At 60.2% G+C, this 21,290-nt stretch overlaps 3 protein-coding genes across 5 annotated transcripts in view; 2 read left to right on the forward strand and 1 right to left on the reverse strand.

The window, feature by feature from the left end:
* PIEZO1 (piezo type mechanosensitive ion channel component 1) overlaps positions 1-518 on the forward strand; it is a 54,996-nt gene extending 54,478 nt beyond the window's left edge. Inside the window, exon 51 of one of the 2 annotated variants that reach the window (XM_041770407.1) lies at positions 20-518. In XM_041770407.1, coding sequence (XP_041626341.1) covers positions 20-269 — 250 coding nt within the window. In that variant the 3' untranslated portion in view covers positions 270-518. The remainder of the gene's footprint in view (positions 1-19) is intronic. The other variant, XM_041770406.1, reaches the window with a different exon arrangement.
* On the reverse strand, positions 497-7,443 carry CTU2 (cytosolic thiouridylase subunit 2). 2 transcript variants are annotated; one of them, XM_041770409.1, is made up of 15 exons: positions 7,251-7,443; positions 6,675-6,749; positions 5,081-5,159; positions 4,897-4,956; positions 3,550-3,610; positions 2,950-3,059; positions 2,511-2,692; positions 2,299-2,434; positions 1,994-2,125; positions 1,511-1,602; positions 1,308-1,402; positions 1,070-1,223; positions 900-960; positions 744-802; positions 497-649 (listed from the first exon to the last, which is right to left on the reverse strand). In XM_041770409.1, the coding sequence occupies exons 1-15, from the start codon at positions 7,313-7,315 to the stop codon at positions 580-582; spliced, it is 1,431 nt and encodes a 476-aa protein (XP_041626343.1). In that variant the 5' UTR covers positions 7,316-7,443; the 3' UTR covers positions 497-579. The 2 variants fall into 2 exon arrangements, with proteins under 2 accessions (XP_041626343.1, XP_041626342.1); XM_041770408.1 differs by having other exon boundaries at positions 2,511-2,791; positions 7,251-7,439.
* Positions 7,444-7,491: 48 nt separating this feature from the next.
* RNF166 (ring finger protein 166) lies at positions 7,492-16,197 on the forward strand. The gene is made up of 6 exons (XM_041770410.1): positions 7,492-7,736; positions 12,732-12,888; positions 13,728-13,840; positions 14,149-14,263; positions 14,353-14,460; positions 15,110-16,197. The coding sequence occupies exons 1-6, from the start codon at positions 7,582-7,584 to the stop codon at positions 15,173-15,175; spliced, it is 714 nt and encodes a 237-aa protein (XP_041626344.1). The 5' UTR covers positions 7,492-7,581; the 3' UTR covers positions 15,176-16,197.
* The last annotated feature ends 5,093 nt before the right edge of the window (positions 16,198-21,290 follow it).

The raw sequence follows: 21,290 nt of genomic DNA on the forward strand, positions 1-21,290 counted from the left end.
CCCCGCCCCTGCCCGGCAGGATCATGGGGCTCTACGTGTCCATTGTGCTGGTTATTGGCAAGTTTGTACGCGGCTTCTTCAGTGAGATCTCACACTCCATCATGTTTGAGGAGCTGCCCTGTGTCGACCGCATCCTCAAGCTCTGCCAGGACATCTTCCTGGTTCGGGAGACGCGGGAGCTGGAGCTGGAAGAGGAGCTTTATGCCAAGCTTATCTTCCTGTACCGCTCGCCTGAGACGATGATCAAGTGGACCCGTGAGAAGGAGTAGGAGCCGGGCTCCTGCGCATGTGCATGAAGGAGCTGCCCAGCCCAGCGCTGGGTGCAGACACCCCGTCCCAGGCCATCAGGCCCTGATGCTGCTGCCAGAAGGAAGCGGGGGCCCCTCCTCGGCCCGGCACAGGACCCCGGTCCCTTCCATCATCCCTGCTGGGCCTAGCACAGCCGGCACCCTGGGTCAGGGGGGCCAGCCTTCCCTTCGCCACGCGTACTGTAGGATTTTCTAATTAAAAATGTTTTTATTTATACAATCACATGCTGCTTGCCCATCCTTGCCCTCCTGCTTGGGGGTGGCCCCAGGCTCAGCTCCCAGTGGTGTGTACCTCCTCGTCACTGTTCTCAACCAGATATTCCTGGATATCCTGCGAGGGCCTGGGGGGAAGCCACACACTGGGAACCTGCCCTGCACGTGCAGACGCCCAGCAGGACCCACCCGCACTCCCCAAGCATGGGGGCTAGCTCATACCTTTGGCTGCGGAACTGGGCCTCAGCCAAGATGTAAGGTGGCAAAGAATCCAAAGATGGCTGTAACAGAGAACCACCGTGGGCGAGGGGCCACGTGGCACCAAGCCCCTGGGAGTGGGCCTCCCCTGTCAGTACCCCAGGTGGGGAAAGGACTCACCACATCCTTCATATTCACACGGCAGCCATAGCACAGCTGCTCGATGACCTGGGAGTCCTCCCTGTGGGAGCAGAGCTGCACCTGAGCACCTGCTTGGGGCCCTAGGGAGTCCCACCTACCCTGGCCAGCAGCAGGGGGCTGGCTATGCGGCAGGATAGGAATGGACTCACCTTCTGCACAGCAGGGTACTCTGGCAGCACTTCTGGGCCCTGCCCACTTCTGCAGAACAGCAGGGCATGGGGGCTGCCCCAGCCTCAGCCAGTGGGGTGGGGGGCTGTGTCTGGGAGAAATCCTGGGTCTGAGCCCCAAAAGCGGTGGCACTGTCTGCAAGCAGAGATAGGCTGAGGGTCCTCCTGCAGCTGCGCCCCCAGCTCCCACTGGTCATAGCCCCTCCCCGTCCACACAGACCAGCAGTGTCGACATCCAGCGAGCACATACAGAGCAGGCAGCGGGGGCCAGCAGCACAGCCGTCCCTGGGAGCCTTGACCAGCTTCTCACTGGTCCTGTGGGTGTGGGAGACCCGTCAGGATGGAGCTTCATTCTCCCCAGAGCATGCGCAGCAGGGGGCAGGCACAGCACACCGCTCCAGCCCCTCCCACACTTGCACATACCTGTACACAGTGCTGACTGTGGAGGGGAACTGAGCCTGCAGCCGGAGCAGGAAGCCCTCCATCAACCGGTGGATGCTGGCCTTTTCAGGGGCCTAGAGATAGTCAGATGAGGGCTGCAATGGCGGCACTCCGAGGCCTGGCCAAGGAGCCATCAGGAGGGGAGGCCAAGGCTTCACACCATCAGCCCCAAAGGTGCTGGGTCAGGGCTAAAGGGAGCCACAGCAGCCACTTCTGAACCGTCCCCGTCGCTGACCACAGCTGCTGTGACAACCTCCCTGCGAGCCCCCTTTTCGTCCAGGGTACCAAGCTACCTTTCTATGGTAGCAGGGGGAGCGCCATTCGCATGCTCCCAGAAGGCAGGGCACCCTGCTGTCAGCGCTCAGGCCACAAAACTGCTGTGGACACAGTTTGGGCCACTGAGGTGTGCCGGCATGACCCCATGCTAGAAGGGGGCCACCCGCCCAGGTGCTACCACTCACTCACCTTTGTGTCAATGGCCGGTGTGAAGATGGAAGGGACTGCGAAGAGGCGGTTGTAGAAGGCGACCTCCTTCAGTGTGTGCTCACGCATGGGCCGCACCACCACCACGTCACCGTGCCGCTCGTCAGAGAAGCCCTGCGGTGGGGGTACATCCCAAAGCTCACCCTGCAGACGGCTCACAGCCCCTCCTTCCCTGGCAGCTGAGGGGGTCACAGGCTCCCACAAGGGAGACTCTGGGATTGGACTCACGACACCACCTTCAGGTGATGGGGGCCAGAGGGGCCCCTGAAAATCTTGGACCCATGTACCGTGTCCCAGGCGAGGAAGGCCCCTCTCCCCAGCGCCAAGCTGGTCATGAGCTTGATGGCCAAGCGAGTACAGCTGTCTCCTGTCATCACCTTGGAGTAGCCGTGGGTCCGGGCCACGTGGAGGAGCAGGTGGCCCCTGTAGAGCAGGGCACAGGGTCTCAGGGGGCCAGATGAAGCAGGGCCAAGCCCCCGGCATGAGGACAGGGGCTCACCGCAGGGTCTGCAGAAGCTCCTCTTTGGCTGTCAACGTCTTCACAGAGTCAAAGAGTCGGGAGAGAGCCTCTATGTGGGCAGCTGGGGGTGGCCCAGCCGGGTCCTCGGGGTCCTGGGTGCAGGGCTGGCTCAGCTGCTCCTCCTGCTGTGTGGGGCTGGGGCTGCCCCCCACCGTATGCTGCTGCTGGAGGAAACTATCCACAGCTACCTTGTAGGTCCCCTCAGTCCCCACTGGCTCCTGGGCAGAGCAGCGCAGCACAGACGGCGGCAGGGTGAACACCTTCCAGGGCAGGGAGAGTGCATAAGGCCTGGCCCACTTAGTGCCGAGAGCAAACAGGCCAAGGGGGAGGCCCACGGCCGACACAGCAAGACACAGCAAATCGGCACAGGCCCCTCAGAGTACGCCCCAGTGGCCCGCCCCGAGACAGGCCCGCCCACCTCTTCCAAGGCAACAATGTGCCACGGGAAGCCAAAGCTCCGGAGGATCAGCTTTACTTCAGCCAGGGTTTTTGCTCTATTCTCCCAGCTCTGGCCACAAGCTGCTCCCTCTGAAAAATTAAGGCACAAAAGAGTCATGGCTACAGAAGAGCTGAGATGAGACAAGGCCAATGCTGTGTGAGGCACTACCAAGCTTTTCTGTGGAAACTATAGGATGCTAACCTGTTCTAGAGGGAAGTGTTTGCAGAGTGGGAAGTGGGTTCTCTGTAGGGCACAGGGGAGGAGCGGGGAGAGGCATGACGGCCACAGTGGCCAAGACCCATCTGGGAGCCTATCTCAGGGAACAAGGGGCGGAGCAGGCCAGCATCTGGCACCTGACCCTTTCCACCCATGCCTCCTGATCCATGGAGGCTACACAAACACTCCTGACTGACTGTGATATTAAGGCTAAAACAAGACAACGGTGCCTCTGCCGCCAGTCCCATGAGATGTCTCCAAAACACACCCCCACCAGGACCTCTTTAAGGTCACAGAGCCAGCTGTCTCACTGTAGGGCTCGTCCTGAGCAGCTGGGAATGGACCAGGGATGGCTACACGTACCATCAACGTACACGACCCCTGGCACAAAACGCAGTCTTTTGGCAGAATCTCGACTCAGGCCCTGGAGAGAAAAGGACCAGGACCTCAGCCCCACAGTCAGAAGCCAATGCCTTTCCCAGCACAAACTGTTTTCCATCTGAACTAATGTCCTCCAGGAAGGGGTGGTGACTCCTCACCTAGTGCAGACAGACCATTCAAACAGGGTGCCGATCAAGGCCCATGGGGAGGCCACACAGCCCAACTTGGTCCAAGTGGCCTGCCGGGGCATCCTCACTGCCCCAGTGAGACCTGCTCCACAGCAGTTTGTCCTCCCACCTCTCCTAGCAATGTCCTGAGAGGCGTGGCCTGCCTGAGTACCTCTGACCCCTAAGGGTGCAAGAGGAAAACAGACTATAATCAAGGCATTGCCACTAAAAGAACGAGGGGCTCCAGGTGCCAGACAAAAGGCCGAGTAGACACGTGCACCAGGCTAGGTTTAGGAGGCCACGAAATTAAAAATAAAAATAAAAATAAAAATAAAAATAAAAATAAAAATAAAAATAAAAATAAAAATAAATAAAAATAAAATAAAATAAAAATAAAAATAAAATAAAAATAAATAAAATAAAATAAAATAATAAAATTAAATTTAAAAAAAAAAAAAAAAAGGAGGCCACGAAATGAGAGCAGGACAGCAACCACAGAAGCACCACCCTAGAGCCCCTGGTACAGACCACCCTTTTAAATCCATGCCCCTCACTGTAAGTGCAGAGGGTCTGTGTATGTCCCGGCCCTGGGTCAAGGCCTCCGAGGCAGCCAGGGCCCTCAGGAGAAGCTCTAGCCATCTTTGAGTGGGCTGCCCACTGCCTGGAGCACAGCTCTCCGGTGAGCACCCTCTTCCCTCCCCCTCCCCATCTGACTTCACTTCACCTGCCAAGCCCACTGCTCTTTTGGGTCTCCCCTTAAACTTCAGGGAAGCTGCCCAACTCCAGCCAGGCAGGCCCCTTTTGGGTTCCTCAAGGCACCTGCTTGTATTTCACGGTCCAGTCTTGTCCTGGACCCAGGACCAGGGCGGAGGCCCGTGAACTCAGCAACATCTCAAGCAAGGTTCCACCGTGCCGCCACACTTTCCCAGGGACTATGATTCTACACAGTCGGCGAACACTACTAAACTGGGCACAGCTGAGTAGTACAGACACAGCTTCTGTTTTGTATATCTCTTGTATACACATCTGAGAACCCTCCAGGCATCCTGGCTAGGGGTGGGCTGCTCTCGTTAGCTGCAGGCAAGAGCCCTTCAGTGCTGGGCCCCCAACCCTGGAGCTTAGCTGGGTGGTAGCCAGGGCCCCAGATGCTGTGGAGATGTACCTCAAGGACCTGCCAGACCATGGAGCTTGATGAAGGCCCCCCAGACCACGCCAGGAGCACCTAAGAGAGAAGGAAGGTTACTGGAGAGACTGCATCCCCCACATGAGCATCCCTGAGAAGGGAGGCAGGTGCTGACAGCCAGGGCCCAGGGGGGACTCTGCAGAAGAGTCATCCCATACACTACCTTCTCTCCCGGAAAGATCAACCGATTCTTCCCAAGCACGGCTCTGAACTTGTGGACATAAAAGGCCCTGAAACAGTCCCTGCAACAGACAACCGAAAGCTGTGGCTGCATAGCCCAGGCCGCCACCTCCACACCTGATGGGGACAAAGCCTGACACGCTGCTGGGTTATATTTTCCTTCTTTTACCAACTTCCATCTTTAAAAGCAGCATCTTGACAGAGGCTCTGCCCAGAAACTGGCAAGGGAAACCGGGGCTGTGGGGTTCCTGCCAACTTTGTCCACCCCAGGACCAGTCCCATGCTCCACAGGGAGCCCCACCTTGGTCCCCAGCAATCCTTACCAGTGTGAACTGATGCCCGAGGGGCCCAGAGCCCAGATGCACCTCCAAACACTCAGGAAGGTGCAGTGGGAAGAATGGACGGACAAGAAAGTGCAGGGCAAGGCCAGCCTGACCCTCCCCTAAGCAGAGTTGAAGGCCCCTTCCCAAACTCCCACAGGGAGAGGTACCACCTCTTGGGGTGAGGAGGGAAACACTGAACAGGCAGCAGGGGGTATCCTGTGTCCCAGAGCGCCACACTGACCAACTGAGCTGATACCATCTCCAGAGATGCCTGAGAAGCTCATGCAAATACAGAGTCCTGGCTTCTTCCTCAAACCCACTGAATCAGAACTTCTAGGGTGGACCCTAGGAATCTGCATTCCTGGTAACCTTTTACCTGGTTCGCAGGCTTGGCCACAGCTTAGAATCACTCCGGCCAAACAGACCAGACAGAATGTGCCAGAGTGAGGCCCAGGCACCTACATTTGAAAGCTCCCTGAACCAAGAGAAGAATGTGCCCTGAGAGCTGCCCCACACCTGGGGCTATGGCCCTAAGTCTACTATCTTTTCCCTACTAAGACACATCAGGGGTGCCTGGGGAGCTCAGTCAGTTCCGTGTCTGACTCTTGGTTTTGGCTCAGGTCATGATCTCAGGGTTGTGGGACAGGGCCCTGCAATGGCCTCTGCACTCAGTGAGGAATCTCCTTCAGAGTCTTTCCTCCTTTCCCTCTGCTCCTCCCCCTGCTTGCTCTCTCAATTAAATACATAAAGTCTTAGGGATGCCTGGATGGGTGGCTCAGCCGTTGAACATCTGCCTTAGGCCAAGGGCGTGATCCTGGAGTCCCGGGATCGAGTCCCACATTGGGCTCCCGGCATGGAGCCTGCTTCTCCCTCTGCCTGTCTCTGCCTCTCTCTGTGTCTTGAATGAATTAATTAATTAAAAAAAAAAAAAAAGCGAACATCACCAGAGCACCTGGCCCAGATCCCAGGATGCTCTAATCTGCCCCTAGATGTGTTCCAGCTGCCCCGAATGCTGGTGCTGCCTGTCCCTCACCCCACCCTCACTACCAACATTCTCCATAAGTGCCATCAGATACCCTCCTGCCGCTTGGCCCACAGGGGACCATAGGAGGATTACGGGGAACCCACGCATCAGAATCACTGAGTGAGGTCAGAGGTAAATGCTTCTGAACACAAGAGACAAAGGCACATAAACAGGGCAATCCTGGCTGCTGCGCCAGAGGGCTCGGCCTCCCACCCACCGCCAGGCCTCACCTGCAGAAGGCGTCTCCGGCTCGGATCACCACAACCGGTAGGCCATCCTTGCACTTCACACATCTGAGCTCGCGGCTTTGGAGACAAGGGGGGCGGGGGACACACAGGTTGCAGCGCTCCCTCCCCGCGGGCTTCGGGGAGGTGGCACTACACTGTCTGGAGGACCGGGGTGGACCGGGGCTCCTGCGGGCAGCTGGGCTCCGTCTCACCCAAACCACCAGGGTGGCGGGAGGGGCGGGGGCTCGTGCGCTAAACCAGCTCAGAGAGCACCGGGGGCCTCGGCGCAGGCTCCGCACGGCTGGCGCGGCGGGAGGGACGGCCCGCCGAGGGCGGACGGGAGCGGCGGGCGGGGGCGCCAAGGGCAGCCCGTTCTTGGGGTGTGCGCCCCGGTGCTGCGGGGCAGGGTGCACCCCCCCACCCCGGCGCTCCGCGACCCCGGCCTCGGCCGTCTCCCGGCTTCCCGCGGCGCGGCGCCCGGGACGGACGGAGGAGCGCGGGCCGGGCCCCGGGATGAGCTGTGCCGCCGGCCCAGAGCGCCGGGAAGGGCAGGGGCGGGTGCGGACGCCCAGCTCTCACCCAGGCCGCGGTGGCGGCGGTCCCTCTGGCACCGGGTCCCCGTAGTCCTCGCCAACCTGACACATGCTTGCGCTGGGTCGCCGCGAAGCCAGCAGCGGCGGCGGGGAGGCGCGCCCGGATCACGTCAGCCAGACGCAGCCCGCGCCGGGCCTAGACGGCGGGGGGCTAATGACGTCAGCGGCGCGGCGCCGCGGCCTGACGAGGGGGCGGGGCGCTCCCTGATGACGTCAGTGCGGCGCCGTCGCGGCCGTGACGCGCGGACCTGGCCCGGCCGGGCCGGAACAGGGGCGGCGGCGGCGGCGGCGGCGGCGGAGGCAGGCCCGGCCCGGGGATGGCGATGTTCCGCAGCCTGGTGGCTTCGGCTCAGCAGCGGCAGCCGGCGGGCGGGCCGGCGGGCGGCGACAGCGGCCTGGAGGCGCAGTACAGCTGCCCGATCTGCCTGGAGGTGTACCACCGGCCTGTGGCCATCGGCAGCTGCGGCCACACGTGAGTGCGCCGGCGCGGGGAGGCCGCGGGGCCGGGACGCCGCCGCGGCGGGGGTCGGCGGCCGCCGGTGCAGCCCCGGGCCGGGCGCGCGGAGGACTGGGCAGGGCGCGTCCCTCCGCCTTGGCGCGGCCTCCTGCCGCCTGCCCCGAGCCAGCCCCGCACGCGTCCCGGGGCCCCCGGGGTGGGCCGACCCGCCACCTCCTGTTCGGAGGGCAGCGGGCGACCTCTGCGCGCGTCGCCTTGGGCTCGGCCTGGAGCCTGGGCGGGGGGCACGTGTCAGTCAATGCCCGTGGCTCCGGCTGTCAGCGGCCTCCCGCTCTCGCTGTCTGCTTGTCGTTTAGGGGACAAGGAGTTCCCTAAGTTAGGAGAGGGACTTGTTTGGAGTCTGGTGCCCTTTCTGATGAAGGTCTTGGGTCGCATCCATTATTGAGCAGCCAGACGAGACGGGCTGGCCCTGAGGACCGGATACCAGGCACCCTGCTGGGGTGTCAGCTGCACCGTGCCCTCCGGTGGGGCCCTGCCCGGTGTTTCAGCAACAGAAACCCAAGGAGGTGGCTCTCCTCTCAGCCCAGAGCTGCACTCGGGTCTTCCGGGAGCTGCCAGCCTGGTTGGAAGGGAGCCGAGATCCTAGTGTCTCCTCTTCCACTCTCTCCTGGCGGAGTAACACAGCTCTTGAGTGAAATCAGCAGGGCAGGAAGAGATCTCAGGAGGGTCTGGCCTGATGAGGTGGGGCTTCCACTCCCAGGGGTTGGGCGGGGTGCACCCAGCAGGGAGCTGCCCCTAGAACATTTTGCAAACAGGGGCAGCTGACCGAGGAAGCTCCTGATAGAAAGGGGAGCTGCTCATCGCCTGGGGATGGTGTCAGCGTCCAGAAAGCCTTCCCTTCCCTCGTCTTCCCTGCTGGGTTAGGCAGCACAGGCATCCGGACACCAGGACGGCACTGCCAAGTGATCACAAAGGGCACTCACTGTGCCTCACTTTGTCGTGCGGGTGTGACACCTTGTCTGGGGCAGCCTCCAAACAGGACTCCCTTCTTGTAAGCACATCGTAGTGGGTGCTTTCAGGTGTGTTCTGCATTTCCAATCCATCACTGAGAGAACTGTGGGGTTTATCCTGGGCCCCATTTTAGGGAGTCTTTCTCAGTTTTCGGGTGGTGTCCCCTTGGCACAGACACCCAACCTTGGGTCACAGCATTTGCAGTCTCCTGGTTTGCGTGTATCTGTGTTTTCTCTTTTTTCCAGGTAAGTCTTTTCTTAAGACATGGTCTTTAGGACACAGCGCTGCGTAAAATGTTGTGAACGCATCATGTCCTCTAAGTCCTTCCCACACTCGTGTTTTTTTTTGGCAGAATCTCCTGTCTTTTCTGTTTCTGAGACTGGTCCTTCGAAAACCTCTTCCACAGCTTCCTCCTTAGAAGACTTTCCCTCTAGCTCCCTCGGCGGCCTTGTTTTCTGGGCTCTTCTGTCCCTGTCATTTCCTCTTCTCGTTTTCTTGTCTGGTGTCATGAAGGTACCAGCACAGAAGACTTACAGGCTCACACCTATCTGGTGGCGGTCCAGCCACACGTCCTGCATGGCCTCGCTGTAAACACGTGGCCTCCACAAAACAGAGTTTCTGGTAGTGAGAGCAGCCACGTGTGAGCAATATCAAACAGAAGAGGACAGGTCACCGTGGGGGGTTTTGGGTGAGGACGCCGTCCATGGGGCTCGTGGAAGAGCTCCCCAGGCGCCCCCAAGGGAGCCAGTTATTCCTCATACTCAGGGACATCCTGCACAGTAAGTCACCTCCCCTGAGGGCCTGTGTTTGAGGCAAGCTCTGCTTTGGGCTCCCTCTGGGCTCTGCTCTCCTTTTGTCCTCTCTTATGAGGGCTGTCCCATTGGTCCTTCCATGTCAGCATCCCCACATGCAGTTAACTGAGCAGAGATCACAGAACAACAGGCATGCTCACACTTAGGGGTGAATGTGGGGAGCAATGAGGACAGATGGTTTCCACGTACTCTGCACGTATAGCCTTGTGAGGTAGGTGCTGTTGTCGTTTCGGTTGTACAAGAGGCCAAGTTCTCAAGTGTCGCGGCAAAGCCAGGGTGTGCGCTCAGGCAGTCAGGCTGCACTGGCCTCTTTGCCACTCCCCGCCCCACGCAGCACTCCTGCAGCAGTGACCCTGGAGACCCTGGGGACCACCGAACCTTGACAGCCCTCTGCCCATCTGTACCCAGACCAAGGAGTGCGCCTCTCTGAGGCCCCAGGAATTCTGTTAGTCCCTGCTCAGCCGACTAGGAGCTCAGGCCTCTGTTCGGCACGGGAAGGCCTGAGCCCACGGGCAGGTCACCTAGATCTGTATGTGGGTGGACCAGGATGTGAACTGTTCAGATCATCCTGGAAAGGCAGTGGATGTTGGGCGCTGCCACGTAGGACAACTCTGGGTCCCTGAGGCCCCGCACCAGCAGGCCGTCAGGCACACTGCTGTGTGCAAGAGGCCAGCGCAGGACTTGAGATGCGGTGCTGGTGCCACTACAGCCTGTGTGGTGGCTGTCCAGCGGCTTCACCTGTGACTGTGGGCTTGGTGTGGAGGAGCAGACCCCTCTGCTGGCTCTGTCAGTGGGGGAGTTATTCGGCCCCAGCTTGGGCCCACGTCAGCAGAACCTCCTTGGAAGAGGCAAGCGCTGCTCAGAGCACCACGGTCACCGTGTGGAGACCAGGCTGCCAGCTGATGGTGCTTCCAGAGGTCCGCAGAGCTGGGGGGTGGGCAGGCGAATCCGGGTTCAGGCAGGGTTCCTTCTGCTGGCAGAGGGGTGCCCTTCACCCCAACCTGTTGTCAGAGATGTGGTCCTCGGGCCTGCCCTGGACCCTGCCTTCTGCTGACGAGGTGCCGAGGACTCATCCCCTGAGTGCTCCTGTGGCCTCTCCTTCTGCATGTGTGTCTTACAGCTTTGTTGAAATACAATTCCCTCGTTGGAAATACACACATCAGTGGTTCCTGGAGTCTCCAGTGTTGAGCCACCATCTCTGTGGGCAGGCAAACCCGTAGTCCCCACCCCAGCAGCCACTGATGCACCTTCTGTCCGTCGATGGGTTTGTCTGGGTTTCCACGTCCGCAGTCACACAACACAGGTCCTGAGCATGGCGTTCCCAAGACTCACCCTCATGGCAGCATCCATCAGTGGCTCACTCAACCCCGGGGATGGGCTACTTCTGTGTGTCCATTAGCCATGGGCAACGTGGCTTGTTTCCACCCCGTGGCTCTTGTGGTGGCGCTGTCATGAGCACCCACTGTGACAGTCGCAGAGCTCTCCTTCAGTGACAGGCGAAGTGAGAGGCCTCCATCAGCCGTTAGGCTAATCTTTTTTTTTTTTTTAATTTTTATTTATTTATGATAGTCACAGAGAGAGAGAGAGAGAGAGGCAGAGACACAGGCGGAGGGAGAAGCAGGCTCCATGCACCGGGAGCCTGATGTGGGATTCGATCCCGGGTCTCCAGGATCGCGCCCTGGGCCAAAGGCAGGCGCCAAACCGCTGCGCCACCCAGGGATCCCCGTTAGGCTAATCAGACCCTTGCAATGGCAAGAGAGGCAGCCCTGGAACACTTGCCAGAGTGCTGTGGGGTGGGTATGCGGGTGCCTCCTTTACACACGTGCCAGGGTGCCCGGTGAGTTCTCACCAGGTGAGGTAAGTGACAGGCGGGCCATGCTCCTTGCCCTGGGGGAAAGAAGCTGCTGGGAAAGCTACATCCACTGATGGGCCTCAGGCCAAGCCAGGCCATCTCCTGGCAAATGTTCGTGCACATGGTGACGAGCCAGGTGGGGCTTTACCGGAAGCCAACATGGAGGAGGAGGGCCCAGGCTTGGGCAGCAGGAGGGACTCTGGATCACCTCCAGCTGCTTTCTCCCAGGAAGGAGGTGAAGCTCTGAGAGAACTTCTCTGGTGGCAGAGAGAATGCCAGCCACTTAGCTTGCTGAGCGGCCCTATGTGTGGGAACACCCTCACATGCCGTGGCCCCCACATCCCCACCTGCTTGGTGCATGCAGATGATTATACAGTTGCAGCACCCTGATCACATGCAGTCTCGGAAGGGGCTCAGTTTGTCTTGGGTATGGGCTGCATGCTCTCTTGTCTGGGGCTCTGGGACTCCGTTTCAGCTTCTGCACATTCCAGATCAGGATCATAGTTAAACATCCACTTCCTAAGAAGCTGGGCCAGGGGGGTCCTGGGACCAAGCTCCTTTTTGCTGCCCATTGGGTGCTCTCCAGCCTGGCATCCCCGTGGACTGGCTGTCCTGCCTGAATGCCACTCGTGCCTCTGCGGCACTGGGGGGCTTGCGGGGAGGAGGGCTTGCTGCTGCGGCCCAAGCGTATCCGTATCTGCTGGCTGTCCTCATGATGTGGCATCTCCAGGGACAGCACCAAGAGCTCAAGGCTGCAGGGATCCTCAGGTGCCTGAGTGTGTGCCTGGGGCCATTAGTGTCACTGCTAAGCAGTCAAGAGCCCAAGTAAGGCCCCTTCTGTCACCACGCCTTGGCTCTGGCACGGTCACAAGGCTGGTGACACTCCACCTGGACAGCCTTGGGCTCCTTGAACCCTGTGCTTTTCTCTCCCGACACTGTTATTGATCTTATTCTCCAGAGCCCCCTGGGCTGCCCTTGTGTCCCCAGAGCATCTGAGGTGGTGGCATCACCACATGGCTGTGAGACGGGTAGGCTGTCTCAGATTGCCCACCGTGGCTGGAGCTTTTGTTGGGCCTGGAGCCGCAGGGCCAGAACAGGACCTGGACAGCAATGGCCACCACTCCCCCGGCGTCCTGGATATGGCAGCAAGCCCCAGAAACCCTCAGCTGGGAGGGCACCGGGATCATCTTTTAGCCAGGGGGCGGCTGTCCAGTCAGTGGGATTTAAGAACAGAAATGACGGTCTCCAGAAAGTTGCCATGGCCAGCAGAGGGGAGCCGCCCTGCGAGGCTCAAAGCAGCCAGCGGCCCTTAGACCCGTATCCCTGTCCCTGCAGGTTCTGCGGGGAGTGCCTCCAGCCGTGCCTACAGGTGCCGTCCCCCCTTTGCCCGCTCTGCCGCCTGCCTTTCGACCCCAAGAAGGTGGACAAGGCCGCTCATGTGGAGAAGCAGCTTTCGTCGTACAAGGCGCCCTGTAGGGGCTGCAACAAGAAGGTACCCCACCCCACAGGCCCTCCTGGGGCCAGGGAGACTGCAGCTGGGGGCCTTTTCCCACTGTCCTGTCCCGCTGTCTTACTCTCCTGTCCCATTGTCCTGTTGTCCTATCCCACTGTCCTGCTGTCCTGTCCGGCAGAGAGGGGCCTGTGCTCTGCCCCTCCCCCGCAGCACCACTCACATCAGGGCACCTTCCCCCATCCTCCCCACGGCACCCTTAGCCCTGCCAACAGTGGGTAGGGCCCCAGGCAGAATGGGGGGGACCTCTCTGGTGCTGACCACCACCACCCATCCTGGCCTGTCTCTGCACCCTGACTGGAGCCCCTCACCCTGGCCCAGCCCCAGGAATTGATCTTGACTTTGCCTTCTGACTACTGTCTCTCAGCTTAATACAGACATCACGATATGAGGTGACCCCTAGTTGCTCTGTCCTGAAGGTCAGGGTCTGGACAGACTGGGGCAACCCCGTATTCTGCAGTGAGGCACTTGGCTTCCTTCCTTGGCAGGCAGGCTTTCTCCCGGGAGGGAGCAAGCCAGTCCCTTCCTTGGCCTCCCACACACAGTGGCCCTGCTCTGCCACAATATGTTTGGGCTTATCCACACTCACAGGCCAGTGGGGCAGGCATGAGCGGAGCTGGGAGCCAGGCTGCCCTCAGGAGGCCCTTCTCCCATTACCCTGGACACCTGGGGACCATACCCAGCCCCACCTCTCTCGAGGGTCACTAGGCCCCTGAGTGAAGTCCCCATCTGCTTACACAGCACTGCTGGGCCATGACCTTTGGGGTCCTGGCCCTGTTGCTGGTCCCCAAATCCTCTGAGCCTCCCCCGCCTCTTCCTAGGTGACGCTGGCCAAGATGAGGGTGCATGTCTCCTCCTGCATGAAGGTCCAGGAGCAAATGGCCAACTGTCCCAAGTTTGTCCCTGTGGTTCCCACATCCCAGCCCATCCCCAGGTAGGCTGGCTATGAGTGCTCGGGGCCCTTGTCCCTTGGAGGGGCAGCTCCTGGCCCATGTTGCTGTCCTAGATGAGGTGAAAGAGGCTGTTGTGTCTCCTCAGCAGAGAGCCTCACTGCCTTGCAGGAAGGGGACCCCAGGGAGGGCCCAACAGGGTGGGCAGGCATCCCCAGAAAGGCCAGGGCCCAGCCAGGTGGGGGGAAGGGATAGGCCACAGGGTCTAGGGGGGAGCCAGGGTGGGCGGGGAGGCCAGGGTGGGCCATACCACAGGCGGGCGGTCCCCACTCATCTCCCACCACCGCCCCAGCGCCGTCCCCAACAGGTCCACCTTCACCTGCCCCTACTGTGGCGCCCGTAACCTGGACCAGCAGGAGCTGCTGAAGCACTGTGTGGACAACCATCGCAGTGACCCCAACCGCGTGGTGAGTGGCCACTGGCGTCAGGGGCCGGGGGATGGGAACGCTGGCAGGCCCCAACCCCAGCGCTGCTTCAGCCGTGCCTTCTCTTTCAGGTGTGCCCCATCTGCTCCGCGATGCCCTGGGGGGACCCCAGCTATAAGAGCGCCAACTTTCTGCAGCACCTCCTGCACCGGCACAAGTTCTCCTACGACACTTTCGTGGTGGGTGTCCCACCCTGGCCGCCCCGCCAACACACACTCTGGCCGTGCCCACTCTGCCCGGCCACCCAAGGGCCCAGGGGCATTAGGGCTACGCAGAGCAGTCCCACTAGGGCCCCCCTTTGCTCTGCTTGGTCACCCCTGTACTGGGCCCACAGTGGTCTGGAGACAGAGCGGGCCTGCAGAGGCAACAGCTTCCTACCTGGGGCTTGGAGAGGAGCTGCAGGGGCCCTGTCTCCTTCTGCATGCCGTGGCCCAGAAACCATGCCCCACCCCCCCAGCCTACAGACCCTCCCACACCTGGCCCCATCGCCCCGGTCCTCATTACCAGGGGCCGTGGACATACCTGTCTTCTCAGTTCATCTCAACTCCGGTGCACGTAGTCCAAGGTGAAGGAGTTCACTCCTCCCATCCGCCCACTGGGTGCTCAGTCCCCAGGCAGGTGTCTGCAATATAGCATGCTGCGCGGGAGCCCCGTTGTGCCCTTGGGGGGGTGAAGAACATGGACAAGCCAGATGTGGATCACATGTGTGGGCAGCCTGTCCCCTAGGGCTGTCAAGGCAGCGACCCCGTGGCACTGAATGTGCTGTTCCATCTGGGGGCCCTGGGAGACAGCCAGTACATCCCCTCATCTTCACTGCCTATCTTCCAGGACTACAGCATCGATGAGGAGGCTGCTTTCCAGGCTGCCCTAGCCCTGTCTCTCTCTGAGAACTGAAGGCACCGCCCAGCCCTTGGACCTGAGCCCTCCCACCTCGGGGGACGGAGCCACCCTGAGGGACACGGCCATGCAGGCCCTCTGATGCCCAGTGCTTGCGTGGGAACCCACCTGTGGGACAAGTGGAGCCTCTGTCATTGCGGGACAGCCTGTCCCCGAGCCTGTCAGGGGTCTCATTGTTGGAGGGTGGCCATCAGTGCTCCTGGCCGAGCGTTGCTGGTTCCCTCGGTGCTTTGGGCTGAGTGGGCTGCCCTCGTGGGGCCGGCTCAGGGGGCCTGAGAGCAGTCGGCCATCTGTCTGTCTGTCTCAAAGCCATGCTGTCCTCCATGTCTGCAGAGAGACCCGTGCCGCCCCCGCCACGTCCCGCAGGCCTGGCTGCCAAGCAGGAAGTGCGAGGGGAGTCCTGGCCGGTATCTGGCAGCGCTTCCATGTTGCGCACTCGGTACTGGCTTTTGTGATACCTAGAAATTCTGGCATTTTTCTATATTATCCAGTGTGATGATCTTTTCACATTTTATAGAGCAAAGACCGAGCAGTTACTCTTCACATTGCAATACCCGTGTTTGACTAGGAACAATAGTATTTTTATGGAACATTTACAAAATTATATTTTTTAAAAAAAACAAAAACAGTCGTGGGGTCAGCATGGGAGAGGGAAAGAGAGGTGCAGACGCCAGAGCCAGAGTGCACCCCAGGGCTTTGCTTGGGACCACTGCTCTGCTGAGTCCCCTGGGGCTGCTTTGTCAGGTTCCCCTTCCTCACCGCCAGGAAGAACCCCCAGGGCCCTTGGCCGCGTGCAGCGGCTGCTCCTCTGCTCCACGGCCCCCCCAGAAGTGCAGGCCTCCTCCCGCCGGGGTCCCAGCCCCAGCCCTGCTGTCTGTTCCCTGCGGACCACGAACCGTGTCGGTAGGCCACCCTGGGGGGGATGGGTGAGGCTGGAAGACGCCGTCTTACTCTTTCAGTTCACGGCATAAATTAATTGCTCTTTTAAAAAAAACTCCAATAAAACATTTCGAAGCGTCTATAGCAGCCGTGACCGCTAGGTTCATCTGGAAGGGTGAACAGCAGTGGGGAGTGAGGCACAGCCATGACCTCCTGCAGGTGTTTTTCTGTCTGCAGGCAGCTTGGCTCGGCCACATGGTGGGGGATGGTGCTGCCCGCCTCCCTAGGCTTTCCTTGGCCCGAGGCTCCCCAAGAACACATCCTCTCGCAAACCACATCTGATCCCTGGTGACAAATCTTGGCAAAGGTTTGCCAGGTGGTGTGGTTTTCATCCCCTCATCATGAGATGGGGTCCCCCGGAAGCTAGCAGGCTGGACTCAGGCTTGTTCTGGGGCCCAGATGTGGCCGTGGTGGCCTGCAGGGAGTGTGGGTGCCCCCAGGGCGAAGCCCCGCAGCTAGCTCTTGCCACTCTGCAGCTTCCTTGGGCATCCTCCCACTGTCCCAGCATGTGCCCTTGGCACCCAGCCTCACTCGAGGGCTAGAGGGCAGAAGGAGTCACTTAAATGTGGGATGTCGATGCAGACGTGGTGCTCTGGGCCACCAGAGCTGCTTCCCCAGGCAGGGCTGTGTGCTGTGTGCTTCCTCTAAGCAGGTGGGTCTCCAGAGCTCGAGACCACAGCAGGGCCAGGCAAACAGGTCCCCACCAGCAGCCCCTCAGAAGGGTGGTGACAGCTGGCCACCCCTCAGGTCCTTCAGTAGGAGCATCCAGCCCCATCTGGTTGAGGACGCCAGTTCCAGGGAGCAGGTGTGGTGAGGATACTGTGGAGCTCTGGCCCCTCGCATAGCCACAGGGCAAGAGCCACAGGATAGTGTCCACACGTGGCCTCTCATCCCTACCACCTAGGCCCAGGCCGATGGGGCCACACAGAACACACCCCCGGCCCAGTGACTCGGTGCCCAGGACAGTCTCCCCAGGGGAGGGCATCAGTGGACCCCGACATGGCACGTGGTGTGTAGGTGAGCTGGATCTCTGAATCCCACGGTGTCGGGGTGGGGACACTCCAGCTGAAAGCCACAGCACAAGCAGCCTCCATGGGTCTTCATGTGAATCCCGTGTGTCCAATGAGAATGAGGAGGCCCCTCCTGCCAGGCCACTCTATACATCAGCATGGCTGCCTCCAGGGTTTCCTGCCATGTGCATGTGTGCACCTACATTCATACTCATGTGCACATGCACACACATCCCCACACATACCCATGTGCTTTAGGCCGGGACTTCCTGGAAGTCAGGGTTCCCTCCCAGCCTGATACACACAAGGGCTGATGACCACTGGAGCTTATCTTCCCCACGGCCACAAAGCCAGACAGCCCTATGCTCTGGGGTGCCCCTGCCCAGAGTGCACCACAGCATGGGTGGGGAGTCCACATGCACCCTGCGGCCTAAAAGCATCTCTGGATCTGGGGGCCCTACAACCTATGTTAGGAAGGGCCCTGGAAGGCAACCTGCAGGAAAGCAGGACGTGCAGATTGCAGAGGACCTGCCAGCCCCAGGTCCCTGAGAACTGGTTGCACTTCTTGCTCTTGTGTCTCGCAGGAGCCGAGGGTCTGAGCTCCGGGTGCTATTCGGCAACAGGGCACCAATAGGCTGTCTTCAGTGGGGTCCGAGATGGGAGAAGCTGGGCAGCCGCCTTTCTTCTGGGCAGGATGATGGTTCCACTCGACTGCAAGGGGCAGGAGCTCCTGGGCCTGTCCCTCTGCTCACAGCTGTCCCCGGTGGCCTCCTGGATTTCTGGAAGGTGTTGTAGCCACCACCTGGTATGGGGGTCCTAAGCACCTTTCAGAGTTTGGCCTACTGCCCTGACCTGGCCCCAGGGACCCCAGCTGGCTGCAGAGCACAGCAGCCAGCCACCCGGCCCCGCAGAGGACACAAGGCACTTTGGACACAAAAGCCCTGGCTGCTGACTCCTTCAGGCTGTGCCCTGCAGTCAGTGGCTTCCAGAAAGTCTGAACCTGGGACCCAGAAGGTTCATACCTGGCGGGTATCTGGCGGCTGAGTTTGGCACCTTTGATGGAAGCTGCAGCGGAGGTTTGTGCTTCCAAGGAGAGGCTGCGCTTGCTGGCACCCCTGAAGTTTGGTGTGAGAAGCACAGCACATGCAGAGGTGTGGAGGCCTGGGTGGGGGCAGGTCTGCGAGAAGGGGACTCCAGCCCCTCCCAGTGACTGAGAGCTGCCCGGCAGGTGGCCCTTCCTGTCTCCAACAACCTGCTGGGAATGAGGAGTCAGCTCCAGCGTGCAAGGAAGAGGCAGTGGGGTCAGCGAGTAACCCCCGTTGTGGACCCGACCAACTCCTCTCATTGAGGTCCTGGGCCTCCTTGCTGATGCCTGACACCTGTGTCACATGGGAACAGCTCCTGCAGCTGCACACACATGTGCACACACATGCATCACAAGCACACGCAGCAGGACACAGCCTAATGTACATGCACCCCTGCTTGGCCTCCCACTGCTTTCTCTCCTTGCACCCTAGTCCCTAGGACCACCTCCCTCAGCACCCAACACCATGTTCCCTGGCATGCCCCCAGGTGTTTAGGACTCTCTTGCATGTCTTATAAGCTGTGTGGGGCAGGACAGTGTTCCCCTGGACCCCAGCTGAAGAACCAGCATCAGCTGTAAGAGGCCTCTGGGGCTGACCAAGCACACATGACCATCAATCTGACCAGATGTGGGAGCTGAAGCATCTGGTCCCAGTTTCCACAAATCCATGACCTTGGATGGCTATGAGGGTGCCCCAAGTCAAGGTATCCCAGCCATGCCCACACCTCAATGAACACCCCCAGGCGCTGAAGCAGGTGTGAGGGGCCATCTGTCTGGGGTCCTGGGACTGCCGAGCCCCAGCTGTGAAGTCCATCTCTGAGCACTGTTCCAAGAGTCTCAGTCCCTGGGGCCTGTGCTTCATGGATATGTCCACACTTTGAGCACAGAGGCTCACTCCCCTCCACCCCCAGGGATGTGCTTGCCAGCAGCTGCGCTGTTTGGGGGATCTTGACGCTTCTCCATCTCATCCAGCAACCACTGCAAAGCCCACTGTGCAGGGGTGAGGGCTGGACTTCTCTTGGGGTGCAGTCTGACGGGGAACAGGGTCCTCCAAACTGGGTCATGAAACAGTTAAAAGTGAGCACACAGTGGGGATGCAGATGTATATGGACCTACGTACACAGAGTCAAGCACTCCCCATCTTATTCTTTGTAAGGCATACAGAAAGACTAGAAGACATACACATAAAAAGAGAAAATATCTAGGTAGAACTGTAACAATCTGGCCTATCCTGATTGGAAACGCTACTCAGGCTGCTGCTAGAAGCACAGAGGTGGGGCCCACAGCCTGGCTCTCGGCCAGCTGTCACCCCCAGGGTCTTAGGTGTCAAAGGAAGACTGCTGTGACTTTTTCTGGAAAGCACAGATTCTGGTTCCTGCAAGTCCTGCTCTGGTTGAAAGAGGGACAGTTCCAGGAGGGAACTGGTGGGAAGTGGGCAGCTGTGAGGCTTAATTGCCAGGTAAAGTGTCCATAATGAGGATAGAAGGACACAGAGTGAGAATGGATGGGGACAGCCACACCCCCTCTCCAGCACTGTACAGGTGTGGACAAGCAGATGCCAGCATTCTCCTCCGTGGGTCCTACATGGACACAGCCCTGTGGTCACAACCAGTGAGTCTGCATGACCCCACGGAGGGCATGCAGACTCACTGCATGTTATGCAGTTGTTATGGCAGCCCCAGGAAAGGAATATGCTGCCCTTAGCCCAGAGCTGCTCCAAGGACCTTCAGGATCCCAGGGGCATTTCCAGGACGAGATCAGAACACTCAAGCTTCTCTAAATGGTGTGAGCATCTCTCTGGGGATGAGGGACGTCCTCTCGGCTGGTGGCCACACAGTGGGTGACTGGGTGGGGAGGGACAATGCAGGGGCAGGCTGGCCTAGGTGCCTGCAAGCCTCATCTACTTCTGGGAGGGGATAGAAAGAAGAGGGTATAAATAGAAAGCTTGCGAGGCCACAGAACAGGTGAACAAGCAAAAGTGTCCTCTGAAATCCACACGCACAGCACACGGTGCCTTCTGTTCACGCACCACCTGGCCTTCCACGCTCCCACCAAGCAACAGACAGGGGAGCACACGCCTGGCTCCCAATCCCCCACTTCCTAACTGCTCAGAGCCTCCGCTTCCCCGTCTGTAACACTGCAGGAACATAAGACCCTGAGTTGACATGACCGTCCCCACCCACTGCTTCTCCAGAGGGCTTCCACAGGCTCACCGCCACCGAGTCTACCTCGTCGCCACCCAAGCCCAAGGCTGGCAGAGAGCCCCAGGCAGGCACGTGGCACCGGCCTCAAAGGCACGCCCAGGAAGGCAGGGCAGCTGCACCGCCAGGGAACGGCCCCACGGCTGTCGGGGTCAGGTTTGGTGCTGTGTCCACCGCCCAGAGCATGCCCCGACGGACCCCGGAAGCCCTGAAATGGCCATATCAAAAGGGACCAGACACTCCGATGTGGCTCGTCCAGCTCTTCGTGGCCCTGAAGGGGGGACACGGCTGCCCAGGGTCCAGAGTAGGCTGTTGCAGAGTGCGTGGCTTCCCCCTCTTTGATTCAGCTTCCCATAACTGCTGCTCAGAACTCCTGGGAACCTCAAAATTCCAGCTTGTGTCCTTCCTCCCAACCTAATGAGCCTCCTGGAGGCCCCCAGGGGGAAGGAACCCTCCCCAGCCCCGCCTCCCCCGCTCCGGGCCGGCTGACACCGTCACCGCTGGGGCGGGTCAGCCGGGTCAGCTGTGGGTTCAGGGCTCGTGTTCATCAATCCTACCGTGGCGGGTTTCAGCACGCCTCCACCGCCGCGTGGACGGGAGCCCGGCTCGGCTGGCACCCAGCCCTGACCTCCGCCCTTTCGTCCACGACGAGTGGGTGCGCCAGGCCCCAGGGGTCGGTGTGACTCGCGGCGCGCGCCAGACCGGTCCCGTGGGGAGGCCTCGCTGGCCACGCGCTCCCTCCCCCGCGGCCCGCGCACCTGTCCTGGGCGTGGCCCCGAAGCACCGCCCCTCGGCCCCGCCCCGCCCACGCCTCGCGCTGGTTGGCCCCGGAGGCGCGCTATGCTAATGAGCCGGCCCCCGGGCCACCTGCCGGCCGC

This window comes from Vulpes lagopus, chromosome 10 (genome assembly GCF_018345385.1).
Source record: "Vulpes lagopus strain Blue_001 chromosome 10, ASM1834538v1, whole genome shotgun sequence".
Classification (NCBI taxonomy): Eukaryota; Metazoa; Chordata; class Mammalia; order Carnivora; family Canidae; genus Vulpes; species Vulpes lagopus.

What these genes read in the sequence shown, in the direction of transcription:
- CTU2 (XM_041770408.1), bottom strand. Translation starts at nt 7,315, where the DNA reads ATGTGTCAGGTTGGCGAGGACTACGGGGACCCGGTGCCAGAGGGACCG. An exon ending in CCTTCCTCGCCTGGGACACG is followed by an intron (nt 2,126 to 2,298) that starts GTACATGGGTCC and finishes CCCCCACCGCAG; the next exon opens with GGCTTCTCTGACGAGCGGCA. An exon ending in GCCCAGTTCCGCAGCCAAAG is followed by an intron (nt 650 to 743) that starts GTATGAGCTAGC and finishes GCTTCCCCCCAG; the next exon opens with GCCCTCGCAGGATATCCAGG.
- RNF166 (XM_041770410.1), top strand. Translation starts at nt 7,582, where the DNA reads ATGGCGATGTTCCGCAGCCTGGTGGCTTCGGCTCAGCAGCGGCAGCCG. An exon ending in ATCGGCAGCTGCGGCCACAC is followed by an intron (nt 7,737 to 12,731) that starts GTGAGTGCGCCG and finishes CTGTCCCTGCAG; the next exon opens with GTTCTGCGGGGAGTGCCTCC. An exon ending in TCTCCTACGACACTTTCGTG is followed by an intron (nt 14,461 to 15,109) that starts GTGGGTGTCCCA and finishes CCTATCTTCCAG; the next exon opens with GACTACAGCATCGATGAGGA.